Source organism: Marmota marmota, unplaced genomic scaffold (genome assembly GCF_001458135.2).
Source record: "Marmota marmota marmota unplaced genomic scaffold, marMar, whole genome shotgun sequence".
Taxonomy (NCBI): Eukaryota; Metazoa; Chordata; class Mammalia; order Rodentia; family Sciuridae; genus Marmota; species Marmota marmota.
Genome location: NW_026000057.1, coordinates 9,325,546 through 9,342,291, shown reverse-complemented (window position 1 = coordinate 9,342,291; position 16,746 = coordinate 9,325,546). Strand labels below are relative to the sequence as shown.

Genomic DNA, 16,746 nt, shown 5'->3' with positions numbered 1-16,746 from the left:
GAACCTTTCCTTAGCAAAGCAGAGTTCTCCTCCTAACGGCTCATTTCGCCAGCGGGCCTGCCTGTCTGGGTTCAAACAGAGAACTCTGCCCATTTGATTGGGGCCGGAAAGCAGTTTTCTCTCTCCCCAGTGATTTGCACACCATTGCAGAAGTTTGACTATTTCCCGGAAGCTGAGCTGCACTTCCTCTTCATGTTGCTTGAATTTGCCTTCATCTGCAGTCAAGCCTGGGCTGCCGAGGTGGCCTTTGCCCTGCTTTAGCATGAACAGAATAATAGCTATTGGCTCGAAAGGAGATTCAAGAGACGATTATGGGATTATTCAGCAGGCCCGTCACCAGAGAATTTATCTGGTACAAAGGGCGCATACATTTTTTTTTTATTATGGAATTTCTATTTCAGCACTTGTGCCTGTGTGTATATATTAAAGTTTCTAGTATAACTAAACTTTGAGAGCACTTGTTAGTATTTCTTGTTTCTTCCCGGTATCTTATTTTTCCAGAAAGTTCCTTGCTTAATGATGGGTTCCCTGAAAGGGGAGGAAGTGGAAGCTTTAGCTGCAGTATGAATGTTAAAAAAATAAAATATTTCAAGGAAAGTATAGTTTGACTTGGATTTCAGCAGGTAAGGGAAATCTGTTACTTAAAATGTGTACCCTTTTGCATTTGGAAATTTCAGCCTCCACCACATGAGTCGAGCATGTTTTTATTTTTTATTTTAGGGGCAGTCTTAGCTAAATTTCTGAGTTGTGCTAAATCACTGAGCTGGCGGCCATTAGTATGAAACCTGATGAGTGCCCAGTAACTCTCATGCATAACTGTGGCAATTCCACTATTTAAAGGTCAATGTAGGACATCTAAGAATGAGTGTTTGTGACATGGTGACAGCAGACCCTGATTCCATCCAAGCAGCTACAGTGGCCCAGCGTTGACTTGGCTCTGTGTTAGAACAGCATGGCCCTGGCTCATGCAGCTGACCGTCCAGAGGGGACTACAGTAAAGTCTTCATGAAGCAGCTCTCCATGTCCATTCAATCCTCTGGTGACTTCAAGGAGCACGATGAGAGGCAGGGCCAGCGAGCCTCGCCTGCTCACAGGGCCTGGGAGCCAGCAGCTTCCTCCACTGGTTCTGCGCCTGGCCTGACTGGGTCACGTGCTCATTCCTTCTTGATCTGCTCCATTTCCTACCTTCTTTTCTAGCAATCACTAAGACTCCTAACAGGAGACAGGCCTAGGAAGGAAAAACGGCATTAAACATGTGGGCCCAGTTTGCAGCTCAAGGCTAGAGGCCGCTGGGTGCATGAGTGATGTGAAAGGACAGAAGAGTGTGTCCTAGTGTGTCCTTTACTGTCCTCTAGGCCACATAGTCAGGGCTCTTAAAACACACACGATCGTTCCTTCAAGAAAATGCTGTCCGAATGCAGAGTGGCAGTAGTAGAAGTAGAATTCTTGCCTTTTACTGAAAACGATCAGAATTTTCTGGTGACATCTCAGCATTTAGCAAAGAAAGAGTGAATGTCAGATTTGCCTTAGAATGCTGATCTTTCGTTTTGGGGGAAGGCTTTACATAATTTTTTTTTTTTTTTTAATAGAATGAAGTTGGCCTACTGGAGTTCTTCCAAAATGTGATAAAAGAAACTAGGGCAGAGCCAAAAAAGGTGGCTAGCTGGGTCCTCAACACTTTCCTGGGCTATTTAAAGCAACAGAACCTGACTGTCAGTGAGAGGTGAGTGAGATCTGGGGATTTCTTTTCTTCCTTTATTATGAACTCTGTCTAAAAATAGTTGAAATAGGGCAGGGTGAGTTTTTCCTCTTCCTCTTCTCCCTCAGGCTCTCCTGAAAAGACAACAAACATGGCCTGTATATTCTGAATTCTAAAAATAGTCTCTATCCCATCTGAAAATTCATCTATTTGTTCAGTTCTCCTGACTGTGCACCATGTCCTTTGTACTGTGCTAGGGGCTGGGGCTGGTGGCCTGCAGATGAAAGATGAGGAGTTTGTACACTTGCAGGGGATACAGACCTGTAAGAAAACAGTCACCTCAGTGTGATCCTGTTACTCTAGAGGCAAACGTGGGCTGCCGTGACTGCTAATAACAGGGCCCTGCGTGGGGGCTGCAGAATCATCCAGGGCTTCCCCCAGGTGACACTTGAGCCCAGCCCTGAAGAACTAGTGGGAGTTGCTGGGTAGTGGGAGGGACAGAAGCACTGAACCAAGAAAGCAGTAGCACCATGCTCAGAGGCAGTGGCCATGTACACTCAGGAAACAAGACTACAGAGTGCCTAAGCAGGCAGGACAGAATGGGGGCAAAGCTGGAGAGACAACCACAGGCCACCTGGAAAACTCCTATGCAAAGCCCTAGGGTCACATTGGGGGAGTATGGTGTACATTAGTAAGCTCAGCTGCTGTAACAAAACACTCCAGACTAGGTGGCTTAAATATATTTGTTTCCCACAGTTCTGGAGGTTGGCAGGTCCAAGATCAGGTGTTGTGGGTGGAGAGAGAAAGCTCTGGGTCTCTTCTTATAAGGACAATAATTCCATCTTGGAGGCCTCACCTTCATGACCTCATCTAAACCTAATCACCTCCCAGAGGCTACACCTCCTAATACCATCACATTGGAGATTAGGGTTTATATATCTATATATATATCTATATCTATATCTATCTATATCTATATCTATCTATCTATCTATCTATCTATATCTGTATGTATGTATGGGGGGAGAGGGCATAATCCAGCAGAGTAGAACAGTCTAGAGGCAGAAAGACCAGTTGGAAACATCTTAAAGGAGTGCTAATGAGAAGTGCCCCAGGCCTGAGCCAGGGTGGAGATGGCCCAGCTAAAGTGAGGGGACTGAGCTGGAAGCAGTAACCCCCCAAACAGCGTCACACCTACATTCCTTGCTTGGCCACTTGAGGTAAAATGGGTGACAGTCTTTCTCACTCTTGGTAGAGACAAGGAAAAGGAGTAAGTTCAGAGGGAAGGGCTAGAGGACACCACGATGCACGTAGACATGCTGAGTTTGAGCTGCCTGCAGGACAGACACCCCAGTGGGAGCCAGGAGTCAGTGTGTGTGTGTGTGTGTGGATCATGGCTGATGCGACGTCTGGGAGGGATAAATTTGTGAGTGCTCACTTGTTCGCTATTTAGCACATGTTTGCTGGACTCTGCCTTGTGCACAGTCCCCAGGCAGATGCGGGCCCTGCCCTCGGAGAACTGATAGTTCAGGACCTGGCGACTGTGAAGCAGCAGGCGGTGCTCTGCGAGGGGAAGGAGATCCCGGCTCCACCGAGACCCGAGTGAAGGGTAGCGGAGGAGCCGCGGGTAAGAGTTCTGGTCATGGGGGCCAGCAAGTGTGAACATCGCCAGGCGAGTCTGGGGTGGCCCCCCGGGAGAGGTTGCTAATGCAGGGGAGGTGGACGAGCACTTACAGCACATAAATGGGCAGAGGACAGCCACCAGGGAGGCTGCGGCATGCTGCGGCGGCCGAGGGGGGCAACCTGAGGCTCTGTGGCCTTTGATGAGAAGAACGGCCCAAGGGACAGGAGACTGAGACAAATGGCAGAGAAGTAGAAGGAAAACCAGGGAGAGTTGGTGAGCTGCCCATTTCAAGAAGGAGAAATATAAGCGTCAGGTTTGAGTATAGGAGAGTTCCTTAGGCAAATGGCCCTGCAGGGCCCTGGGGAGGTGGCGCGCAGGCCAGGAGGGTGACGACACCTCAGGGGCATCCCAGGGCCATGGAGAAGTAGAAGGAAGATAGACTCACGTTGATCTGTGATTCCGCAAAGTCATCTGGGCACAGAGGCTGGCCGCACAGGCCATGTGCAGTCTCCTGCTATTGGTTACGTGCCCACGTAGTGGGGTCGGTTCACCTCCTGACCCGGCTCCTTGCCAGCCTGACCATGGATGAGTTCGCTCTGCCCCTCAGTGTCATTCTGTGAAATCAACTCTGATGGGGCCTGCCTCGGAGGATTTTGTGAGGAGAGTGCAGTCTCTGGCCTCAGTTCCCTTACTTTCTTCGCCTTGTTGACAACACAGTCTGCTGAACTCCATGGCATCCGTGGTCTTTCATCCCCATCCTCCCAGGTGTGACCTCTCCACTCAGAAATGCCACTCTACACTGACAGTACGATGGCCACTCAGGCAAGGCAGGATCCATCCAGAATTTATGGAGGAGACACAGCTGTACCAGAGCCTTAAAGGACGGGTAGGGTTTGATGAGCCAGGGGCCCGAGTGTTGCCTGTGGGAGTCAAGGTGTGGGAATGGCAGGGAACTAGCACGAGCAGAACTGAGAAGAGCAGAGGACAGAAGATAGCCAAAAAGTGTGTGTGTGTATGTGTGTGTGTGTGTGTGTGTGTGTGTGTAGATATACAGGCCCCAGCCCAGTCCCACTCCCAAGTCACTGTCATTCTCCTGAAGAGGCCTAGGCTTCTGTGTTTGAAATCTAGGCAGAGTAGGTCACTTCCTGTTTCACATCTACACAGCAAGATGGGACAGAGAGGAGGGAGACTCACACTGTCCCGAGAACCCAGGAAGGCCCCAGGCAGGCGAGGGGCTTGCGTGTACAGAGCAGGTATAAATCCCTCGGCTCTGGAGTCATGGCTGCCGTACTGGGTATACTTCTTGGAGCTGCTGAATTTTAGTCTTGGGAGAAAACTTTGGTAGCAGATTAGGAAACAGAGGCCCTAAGACATAAGGTGACTTCCCTTGGATACATGCCACTCTCCTGACTTTTGCATCAGTTTCTTTATATGTCAGTCTGCTAAACAACCAGTGGCTTCTAAAGGAACTGGAGGATGAATTGTTGAGTAATTTGTTGAGTAGTTTGGAGCCCTGGTTCTGTCTAAGTAAACATTACAGTCATTCCAAACCATGTGAGGAGGAGCTGAAACCAGTGGTAGCCGCTCTGTTTCTGCACAGTTCAAATAACCTTTAGCCAACTGGGTCTGTCTTCTGTTGTTAATGGCATGATACCACAGACTTGGCTCATGGTTCTGGTCCAAGATTAAGTGGCCGCATCTGTGATGGCCTTACTGGCAGATCCTGAAGCCATGGAGGATACCACATGGCAACAGACAGAGCACAAGAAACATCAGACCTATTAATCCATCAGGAAAGCAGAGCCCTGATCACCTCTTAAAGGTCCTACCTATCCCTCCCCTTAGTATCCCTTGATAGACATTAAATTTCAACCCAAGTTTCAGAAGGGACAGTTCATATTCAAACCACAGACACAGAATGTACCAACCTAACCCTGGAGCAAACATTAATTAATGAACAGCCTTGGCCACTAGGACTTATGTTACCAAAACTTAGAGGGGCAGTAGCTAGCTACTATGTCCTACTGACACCCCATCAGGGAACATTCTAGCAATCAAATTTATAGATGCTGATTGTGCAAATTTGCTTTCTTCATATCAAAAGACTGGCATATAAAGAATCCAGTCTTTTCTGAACTTTCTGATTGTTTTTCAGTATGTTACTTTGGGAGGTTATTTAAATTAATAAGAAATTTCAAATTGTTAATAGGTTTGCTTTAGTTAAGAAAGTAGAACTGGGACTGGGGTTGTGGCTCAGGGGTAGGGCAGTAGCCTACCATCTGTGAGGAACTGGGCTCGATCTCAGCACCACATAAAAATTAAAAATAAAGATATTGTGTCCATCTATAACTAAAAAACAAATATTAAAAAAGAAAGAAAAAGTAGAACTATAGTTAAGAAAATGGAAATTGCAAATTGCCTAAGTATTTTGTAGTAAAATCAGGCCAGTGCAGCTGTCTGGTTGTCCAGGTCAGGTGAGTGTCCCAAACTTCAGGTCTACAGTGGGCATGAGTCCTAAGCACTGGGAAAGCAGGGAGGTTTTTGAGCCGAGTAGGGAGTGGTGATGCCAGGAGGTTTAGTCCAGCAGTGTCATGTGGGATGGCTTCCAAGAATGGGCCACAGCCACTGGAAGCATGTTAGATCATTGGGGCTATTGTCACAACACTGTCAAAAATGACAGTTTGGGGAATGCAGGAGGAGGCACGGCTGTAGTTAATGTTTTGAAGATCACTGAGATTTGTCAGTATTGGGCTAAACTTTCAGGGAGTGGGCAGTGAGCTAAGCAAAAATGGCATGACCATCTGCACCAGGTAACCAGAGGCATGGCACTGCCATCATTTGAGACCAAGAGGGTGCTGGTCAGTGGGAGGCTAAGTGTAGCTTGGCAGGCTGGCTGGCGAGTCTGTTTTCACACAGCCTGTGAATAAGAATGGATTTTTTACCTTCTTTAAAAAGGGGGTAGGGCTGGGTGTAGCTCCGTGGTGCATGTGTATTTATCATGCTGGAAGCCCTGGGTTTAATCTCCAACACAAACACACACACACACACACACACACACACACCACGAAAAAAAGGAAGGAAGGAGAACGTGTGTGGCCCACAGATCCTCAAATATTTGCCATCTCGCTTTTTCCAGAAGTTTGCCACCTGGTTTAAAACACATAGTTTGGGTGAGCGTGGGACCTCACAGGAGGCAGGTACAGCAGCAGCAGCATCCCTGGGAACAGATGCGCTTCCCCTTTGCAGACTGAGGGAAGGCCAGGGACCCAGGAAGAGGACCTGGGGGGGTGGGGGGTGGACGGACAGCTGAGGGAGGAGCAGAGGGAGGCCTGGAAGAAGCCAGCTCACAGGGGCTGAGTTTGGGTCGGGGCAGCAGAAGGGAAGGCTGGAGTTTGGCAGCAAGTGAGTGGATGGTTTCTGAGCGGAGCTGCTCAGCAGGCTGGGGTGGACCCCAGTTGATACATGCTTCTGAGGGCACAGAGTAACCAGCAAGGCTAGATCATTATTGGCCAAAATAAGGTAAGAAACCCAGCAGCTCTGGTCGTTTGTGGGCATTTTCAAGATAGGAGAGGTCTGAGCATTTGTGAAGGGTGAGATTATAAAGCCACAGGATGGAGAAAGTACACATCCCAGGAGGAATCCAAATCGTAGGCGTGTGGCAGGCGATGGGGTGGAGAGCATGGGGGGAGGGGCGCTAGGGGCCACTGGCCTTGCATTAGCTGACCTCCCTAGGAAGTGGGAGGTGGGGTGTGTGCAGGGAAGAGGGTGGGCAGGAGACTGTCTGGAGCAGTTGCTGGGTGTGTGGGCACAGGCAGGGCACTGGGGTGCCAGTAGGGTGAACAGCAGCCTCAGTGAGCAGCACACTCCAATCCCAGCATCTTCCTGCAGCAGCTTCTTGAGTCCCATTTCAAAAGAAGCAGAGAAGGGGGGACTCGGGCAGATCAGCTTGGGATCGAGATGGACAGCCATTTCACTAGGGTGGGCCCTGGCTGAAAAGTGGCAGGGTGTCTGCTCTCAGAATCCAAGCTGGACATGAAGTTGGGACCCTAGAAGAACTCAAGGGAATGGATGAGATTGGAAGGTTTGAAAGATCCCGTGTCAAGGGGGAAGACAGTCTGCACAGAGCCTCCACTTCCCACATCAGAGCTTCCCTAGTGGAGACACAGTCACTGTCCGGAAGCCAGTATTAGATCTGACAGCAGCAAATTAGTAGCTTCTCTTTCTGCTGCCATTGGCTTTGAAATATGATGGTCTGTTTAGTTACCTGGGGAGGGGGGGTCTTTCAGGCTTGGTGTGATGGGTACCAATGTTTGTCATCCCCTCATTCTAGTTATGCACTGGCGTACCTGGAATTAGTATAGTAAGCCTTCCATATGTGAGGGTTCAACCAACTGCAGATCAAAAATATTTTGGAAGAAAATTGCATCTCTACTGAATACATACAGACTTTTTTTCTTATCATTATTCCCCAAACAATAGAGTATAGAAACTATTTACGTAGCATTTGCATTGTATTAGCTATACCTAATCTAGAGATGATTCAAAGTATATGGGAAGATGTGCATAGCTTCTGTGCAAACTGTAACGTTTATATAAGGGACCTGAGCGTCCACAGATGTTAGTATCCTTGGGATGGAGTGGGGATGGCAATCCTGAAACCGACCACCTCAGATACCCTATTGGCAGGAAGAATCCTGTGACAAAAATATTATTGACCTACTATGTGTTGAGCATTATGGAACAAAAAGATAATTGGAAAATCCCATGTGCTTTTAGGTCAGTGGAGAGATTTATAGTGTAAATTTATAACCTAACAAATTGAGGTCACTAGATGAATTTCTCTAAGTATTTTCAGTGATTTTGTGTTCTTTTTCTTCCCCATTGCTAACATTTCTGTGTGCTCAGAATTCCTGTGTGGAAATCCTAACCCCTGTGGTGGTGGTATTAGGAAGTAGGGTAAATAAGTGACGTTAGTGCCCTTATAAAATAAGCCCCAGAGAGCTGCCCTGGATGCCTGTGAGGACACTCCTGAGAAGAGGGACTTCACAAGACACCACCTGCTGGTGCCCTGATATCTAGCATCCCTGCCTCCAGAACTGTGAGAAAGAAATCTATTGTTTATAAGCCACCAGGCAATGGTATTGTTATATCAGCCCCGATGAACTGAGATAATTAACCCATATGGGGGTAGAGACCCTATATTTTGCATGCTCTAGAAACCTCAGCCCTTATTGCGGGTCCAGGCACAGTCTCCACTGTAAGATAATTGGCTGCTGTATTTTCTAGGATTGCAGAACATGCAAGCAACCCACATTTTTAGAGAAACCTGATTCCTTTCTACTTGTCAGTAAGATGGGCGGTTGGAAAAGGATAGTGATTTATTTCACAGCCCTATGCCCCTCTTTCTTTTGAGATTTAATCAGCATGGTTCACAGATGTTCCAAACACTAACTTAGTAACACTAGACACTTTCCAAACCTAATTTCCACTTGAAATTACCCTTTATTCATACTTTAGAATGAACAAGCACTTCAGGGCTGACTCTGTGTGTTAGCTGATTTGAATGAACAACCATAACGGTTCCCCTGTATCTGGGTCTGAGACCCGTAAGCCACTCCTGGTTAAGTTGCACTTTACTGGGCTGGAGTTCATGGAAACTGGCATAGGAGCCAAACTCTGGTTCCCTATGTAAGAGCCACAAAGAAATGAACTGTGAATGGTGGAAACCAGGACTTAAATAGTAGGTAAATTTTCAAGTGGCATGTACCTTTCAGAAGCTGTGACTTACGGACATGTTTGTGTGGTGTTTTTAAGTCTCCTCTTGTTTTAAACTAGTCCCCTAATGACCTCAGATAGACGGCATTTCATTAGCCTAGTTGCTGCATATGCCTTAAAATAGAAAACCAGATATTTGTAAAGGAGGCTGTAATTCAGTCTCATCTTTTCAGTCATCTTGACACACCCCTTCACCCTACCCCAAGTGTGAGTTAATGACACGTTGCTGTGTTTCCTTTCCCCCTGACCTTTTGTATCATGGCACCTTGGCAAATAAGTTACATCACAGAAGTGTAGATATAATGGATTTGGGGCCCTTCTGTGTCCAGAAAGCTGTTGTGAATCTGCAGAAGAGAACAGATTATACACAGGGCCCATGAGGACAGGTAGAGCCGTGGCTGGGAGACATTGTGTTCCCCTACAGAAAATCTCTCACAATTATAAGGAATTTATATTTGCATAGAAACAACACAGAAAAGTGGCTTTGTTAGCTGTTTTGTTTGAAGTAATTTTTAGGCCGATCTTTCCGTTGAAAATATTTAATTACTGGATTTTTTCCCCCTTTCTCTTTGTGGTTCATGAATTTTGCAGCCACCTCCTTTTTTTGACTAATTGCACTGAGCAGTTGTCTGTTGCTACAGCTTCTGCCAAACAGCTGTTATTGTTGGGTGGTAAAATAAGCAGAAAAAAACAAAACCAGTCACAAAAATTTGTTATATCCTAAAATACAAAATAAGTAAGTAAAATAAAATAGAGCCCAATTGGCCTGTTATTTTCATTCCGGGGTGTGGTTGTGATTATTTAAACATGTAAGATCGAGCAGTTTGGGTCCTGAATACCCTGACAGTGTGAAATGTGAACTTTCTTTCTCTTTCTCTTCTTGGGGCCACCTAGTCCTGTCACACCCTCTGCACTCGCTGAGCTTCTCGACCTTCTGGAGAGGAAAGCCATTTCTTCATCCGTAGCTAAACAGGTATGTCCACACTTCCAGAAGTTTCTCACTGCTCCACTATCCCAGTAAATGTTTTCTATGAAATCCAGATGCTGTTACTAAGTAGATTTCATAGTGAAAATATTAAAGGCTCGTCATATCAGTGGAGGCTGAAAGGTAGAGAGATCTGGATTGGCCTCCATGTACGACACACGCAGTTTGCTCCTCATCTTTGCTCTTTGGGGGAAAGAGTTATTGCTTGGTCTTGCCCTGAATGTCTCCCTCAAATGTTTGTTTACTTAAAAGGCTGGGCCCTACAGCTCATGGGGGTTGCCAGACCACGGCCTCCCCAGAGCCAAAGGCAGCCTCGGCTCGACCTCCAGCCTGCCTGGTCTTCTCAGGTCCTCACAGCCTCACAAGTCTTAAGCTGCCTCTGGGTCTGCTGCCTGGTAGCCCTCGAGAGTCAGTGCTCAGCAAGGAGGGTGGGGTCCAACTGCCACACATTTGGTAGATGAAATTTTACACATGTGCCCAGGGTGAAAACTCAGAAAAAATAGCTTCGTGTAAGGTGGTTTTCTGCCTCATCTCCACCTTCACTTATCAGCAGGAGGTGTGTGAGTGATTCCTGGAATTCAGAAAACTACAAATAAGTGCCCAGAAAGATAAAGAACTTCTAGGCAGCTGCCTCATCTCAACTTCAGAGATCGCAGCTGTCAATGCTTCAGCCAAAATCCTAATGTTATTTTAATGGTGCCTTTTGCATTTAATATTTATACGCACTGACAGTAGTGGCAGGTTACAAAGTGAGGCTTTGGGGAAGTGGCTGCTTTGGGCTAATTATGAGGCACCATGGAGCATACAGCAGGCTCTCTGCTGTGCAGCTGGAGACAGGAGCTGATAAAGGCTCTGTTAAGCCCCCTCGAGTGAGCCTGTCAACTACAGGGACCCACCATTTAGGAAAGGCTTTGGGTTGCATGGATGTCAGAGGAATACAAATGTTTATGACAATGCTCAGCAGTTGTAGAAAGATTAGATGGCCTGAGGGTAGGAAAAAACTGTGTGTGTGTGTGTGTGTGTGTGTGTGTGTGTGTGTGTTTGTAAGAGCACATGAATTATTGTATCTGAAATGAAGGAGAAAAATATCTTCCCTTCTCCTTCCTGCTCATCCTGCTCCACAAAAAAGAAAAGAAAACAAAAACCTAGGGCAGTGCCTGAGACGTTCCAGTGGGGAGAAATGGAAAATGCTGGAAGGTGTTGACAGCTGGGTTCAGATGTAGATAGAGACAGGCTTGCGTTTTATCCACTTCAGAAATGTTTAAAGAAATTTTGGCTGCTTCTGTGGGGCAATCAAACCCAAATAAAAACCTGTAAGAAAGGTGCTTAGTGTGTGCTACATAAATAAATAAGGGACTCTCCCTTATATGTCATGGCTTTATCTTTTCATTTTCTACTTTTTGTTTTCTGTTTTTAAGGAGCTCATTAAATTTCAGGGGGGAAATAATGTTATTTTGATTATAAGGAATTTAAGTAATGCAGAAAATATAAGATTCTCAAATTCCACTACCATTAGCTACCATTAATATTGGGTGAACATCCTTCCAGGCACCTCCCCTACATATAAACAGGGAGGGAGACAGGGAGGAAGGGAGAGAGGGCAGACAGCTGAAGTTAGGTAATGACTTCCAAAAATTAGAGTTGATAGTGTGCTTTAAGTTTTTTTAATTATTAAGCATACAGGTCATAGGTGTTTTTAACTTATGAAGCTTTTTATTTTTTCTTAACACACATTAACTACACATATTAATGGAATCTATGTGCTATTTCCATACTGCACCAGTCATTTCTAACCACACTTCTGGCACCCCGCCCCCAGCACCTTCCCAGTCCCTTGGAAAGCCTTCATCTGTAGGCAGAAGTGGGACGGCTGGGCCACGTGGCAGATCTGTGTTTAGGCTTATGAGGGCTTCCATACTGTTTCCCACCGTGGCTGTGCTAGTTCACACTCCCATCAGCAGAGGATGAGAGTGCCTTTTGCCCCACGTCCTCACCACTATTTGTTGTGTTTTGGTTTTTGTTCGTTTGTTTTGATTTTCTTTCTTTTTTGTTGTTTTTTTATAATAGCCATTCTATCTGGAATAAGGTGGTTTTCATTGTAGTTTTGATTTCTATTTCCTTGATGGCTAATGATACTGAGTATTTTTAAGTATTTTTATTGGCCAATTATATTTCATCTTTTGAAAAGTGTTTGTTGAGATCATTAGCCCATTTTTAAATTGGATTTCTTCTTTTTCTATGAAGTTTTCTGAGTTCTTTACATATGCTGGATAATGCCATTTGTCAAATGAATAACTGGCAGGTATTTTTTCCTATTCTGTAGGTTTCCTCACTCTCTTGCTATTTCTGTGGCTCCACAGAAGTTTTTTAATTTGATGTAACCCTATTGACTTTTTTGCTTTCTTCCTGTGCTTTTAGGATTCTGTGCAGAAAACCACTTTCAGAACCAATTATGACTCCCCTATGTTTTCTTCTAGTAGTTCCACAGTTTCTAGTCTTCCACTTAGATCCCATTTCAAGTTGATTTGTGTATAGGGTGAGAGAGCAGGTTCAGTTTTCATGTGAATATCCACTTTTTCCCAGCACCATTTGTTCAAGAGGCTGTCCTCTCTCCAGTATGTCGGTGGTGCCTTTGGTGAGCTTCAGTGGCTCTGGATGGGTGGGTCTACTGTGGCATCTCTGTTCTGTCACATTGCTCTGTGGGTCTGCTTTTATGCCAATCTCATACTTTCGTTTTGGTTACTGTGGCTCTGGAGTACGTCTTGAAGTCAGGTACTGCGCTTCTTCCAACTTTTTTCTTTTTCCTAAGATGGCTTTGACTACTCAAGGTCTTCTGTGCTTTCATACGATTTCTTCGATTGTTTTTTCTAATTTTTATGGTTTGGATCTTAAATGTCCCCCAGTGGCTTATGTGTTGGTCCCCAGCTGATGGCACTATTGAGAGGTGTTAGAACCTTTAGGAGGTAGGAGTAAGGGGGAGCTAGTGAAAGGGAGTCCAGTCAGTGGGGACAAGCCCTTGAAAGGGATATTGGGACGCCCAGCCCTTTGCTTTCGCTCTCTTTACTTCCCAGCACCATGAAGTGAGCAGCTCTGCTCCAACACACACTCCTCACCATGATGTTCTGACTCACCACAGGCCCCCAAACACTGGACTGAACCAACTGTGGACTGAAACCCTAAAACAGGAGCCAAGATAAATCTTTCTTCCTTTTTTCTCCTCCATTATTTTGTCCCCTTAACGAAGTTAACACATTTGTTCTATGAAGAGTGCCAGGTATTTTGATGGGAAGTGCCATGTGGGAATGTGAACATTTTAACAATATTAGTTCTTCCCATCGATGAACATGGGTCTTTTCATCATTTAATATCTTCAATTTCTTTCGTCACGTTTTATAATTTCCATTGTAGTAGCCTCTCACTTTTTTCGAGGCTCATTCCATGGTCGACTCTGGGCCAAGGTGAGGCCGAATATCATGGCAGAAGAGTGTGGTGGAGGAAAACAACTCAAGACACGGCACCAGGAAGCAGAGAGAGCTCCATTCACAGGGACGAAATATAAACTCAAAAGGCATGCCCCAGTGACCTACTCCTCCAGCCATACCTTACCTGCCTTCAGTGCCATCCAGTTAACCCACAGAGCTGAATCAATCCACTGATTAAACTCCATAAACCATGAACTTTGGGGGAAACCTCATTGATAAGCCATAGTACTTGGAATATCATTTTGTATCCTTTCACTTTCAGTCTGTGTATCTTTACTTGTGAGGTTCATGCAGGCAGCACATCGTTGGTCTTGTTTTTCTAAATGCCTTCAGCCAGTCTATATCTTTTAATTAAAGAACTTAATCCATTTGCCTTCAAAGTTATTATCGGAACGAACAGACTTGTCTGTCATTCCGTTTGTTTTCCTCTCGTTTTAAATATTCTTTTTTTCTTCTCATTGATCTTTGTGGTTTGATGTTTTACTGTATTGATAATGTTTGATTCTTTTCTATTTCTCTTTTGTGTATCCACTCTTCTAGGGGGACTTTTACATTCTCCTTTTTTATTCTAGTAGTTATCTTTCACTTCTGGATGTGGGACTCCTATAAGCATCTTTTGTAAGGTTGGCCTGGTTGTTAAGAATTCTCTCAGCTTTTACTTATTTTGGAAGGTCTTCTTCCCCCACCTCCCCCTCATTTTTGAAGGATAGCCTTTCTGGATATAATTGTGTTCTTACAGGATTGGAATATTTCAATTATTCCCTCTTGGCTTCTATGGTTTCTGCTGGGAGATCATGTGTAATGGGGCTGCCCTCAAATATGACTCAACACTTTTCACTTGCAGATTTTAAAATTCTTTCTTTGTCCTGCACTTTTTTTTTTTAGAATTTTTTTTTTAATATTTATTTTTTAAGTTTTCGGCGGACACAACATCTTTGTTTGTATGTGGTGCTGAGGATCGAACCCGGGCCTCACGCATGCCTGGTGAGCGCGCTACCGCTTGAGCACATCCCTAGCCCTGTCCTGCACTTTTGATGGTTTGACTATCATATGTTCATGGTCAGGATTTTTTCTGTTCATGAATATTTGGGATTTATTTATATGGGATTCAATTTTGTAAGCCTCCTACACCTGATATCCATGTCTTTCTCAAGATCAGGGAGATTTCTACTGTGATTTCATTGATTAGGTTTTGTACTCCCTTAATCTTTATTTCCTTACCTTTGGATATTTCGGTGATGCAGATGTTTATTTAATGGTATCCTAAAGATTTTGAATGTGCTCTTCATTCTTTGTTTTTTTTTTTTTTTTCCTTTTTTTCTGAATGTGATATTTCCAAAGCCTGTCTTCCGGGTTCAGATATTCTTTCTTCCACTTGGTCTTGTCTGTAGTTGAGGCTTTTTGACTGGAGTTTTTATTTGACTTATTGAACTCTTCATTTCCAAGATGTGTTTGGTTCTCTTTCAAAATCATCATCTTCTTTTTTTTTTCCTGAGTTTCTGATTTATGTTCTGTATTGTCTTCCTCATTTCATTTAACTAAATCTGTATTCTCTTACATCTTATTGGCTTTTTAAAAATCTTTCTTTTGAATTCTTTATTAGACATTTCATCCATTTTGATTTTTTAGGAATATCTCACTAGCAAGTTATGATCTTTTGGAGATCTCATATTGCCATTTCTTTCATATATTTTTGTGCTCATCGCTGTGATTTGTGCCTTTGGTGAATCAGATATCTCTACCACTTTTATGGGATGGCCTTCTTGGTCAGCAGCTTCCTCCTAACGCTGTGTCTTTCGTTGTTGCTGTTTTTGCAGGGTTGGTTTGGGTGGGCACTGTAATGTGCTTCTGTGGCTGTGGGCACAGGGCTTATCATGTCAGCAGGGAGACCCACCACGTCTGAAGACACAAAAAGTAGGGATATTCCAGAAGTTCAGGCAGGTTTGGTGTGGACGGCAGAGTGTGAGGCATGCTCCCCGTGTGGAACTCCCGCAGTGGGCCGTGGCCCCTGCGGGTTGATGGGTCTTCAGACACTGTTGATGTTGGCTCGCCCTGTAATAGTGCAGGTCTGAAGCTCTTGCCCTCTGACTGGGCTATAGCATGGGTCCAGGTGCTTCATGGGGAGAAGTGGTGGCAGGAAGTGTGGCAGCCCCCCCCCCCCCAGTTTTGCTCACACACAGTCCTGATGGCAGTGGGTGGTCAGACAAGCTGCAGCAATGGGAACTGGACCAGCGTGGTGGGTGCAGGAGCTGTGATGTTCCTCTCTGCTGCTCCCGAGGGCATGCCTGCCCAGAAGCAGGACCTCAAACTCCCTCTTGCAGTACACACCTGGGAATGAGCGGTGGGAAGGGCTCTTCTCCCGAGAGCTCTCTTCCAGCTGTAGGTGCTGGCCAGGGAACCAGGGATCTTGGGCCTCCTTGGCTGTGAGCACCCAAGGGCTGGAGGACGACCAGGGCTTTTCACCTTCTAGTTCTTCAGTGGAAATCCCCACTGGAGCAAGCAAGAGTGGGCACAGTGGCACCAGGCAGACTTGCTCTCCAGACCTCCTTGGGGGCTGCACTGCTGCAGCTGGACGACAGCTGGAACCACAGACCTCTTTCCCCGCCCTGTTAGTGTCCAGCGCCTGTGCGGGACTGCCTGGCACTGCCTTCAGTTCTGGTCCCAGCGTAACCTGCAGGCTGCGAGCCTTGGTGGGGGGACTTCCCGGGAGCCGGGATTGCTAGCACCCTGCGGGTCCAGCCCTCTGGGACTCCCACTGTGGAGCCAGCCCCGCTTGCGCTGGGACGTCTGTTTCTTACTGTGCTGCCGTCCCAAGTCTTCAAGTCGACAAGCTTCTGTTTTTCTCCTGTGGGTTTCCAGTGTTCTCCCACAGTACACACAGCCATCTTGAAATCTCATTTGTGTTCGTTTAGTATGTTCACATAGCAGCGCCACCATCACACTGTTCTTTCCAGAACATTCCTATCACCCATAAAAGAAAACCTGTGCTCGTCACTGCATTAGCCCTTCCCCCTGAAACTTACCTGGCTCCCCAGATGTGCCTGTGCTTGATATTTAATATGAGTGGACTCACAGAATAGGTAGGCTTATGTAATCTGGCTCTTCCACTGAACAGTTCATCCATGTTGTGGCATGTGTCTATCCTCCATTCCTTTTTATGGCTAAATAATATTCCATTGTA

At 45.7% G+C, this 16,746-nt stretch overlaps 1 protein-coding gene across 2 annotated transcripts in view; it reads left to right on the top strand.

Annotated features, from left to right (window-relative positions):
• Gatb (glutamyl-tRNA amidotransferase subunit B) overlaps nt 1-16,746 on the top strand; it is a 78,752-nt gene that overhangs the window by 56,070 nt on the left and 5,936 nt on the right. For both annotated transcript variants that reach the window (XM_015484475.2, XM_048813518.1), the window contains exons 10-11: nt 1,590-1,723; nt 9,993-10,071. In XM_015484475.2, the coding sequence (XP_015339961.1) occupies nt 1,590-1,723; nt 9,993-10,071 (213 nt within the window). The remainder of the gene's footprint in view (nt 1-1,589; nt 1,724-9,992; nt 10,072-16,746) is intronic.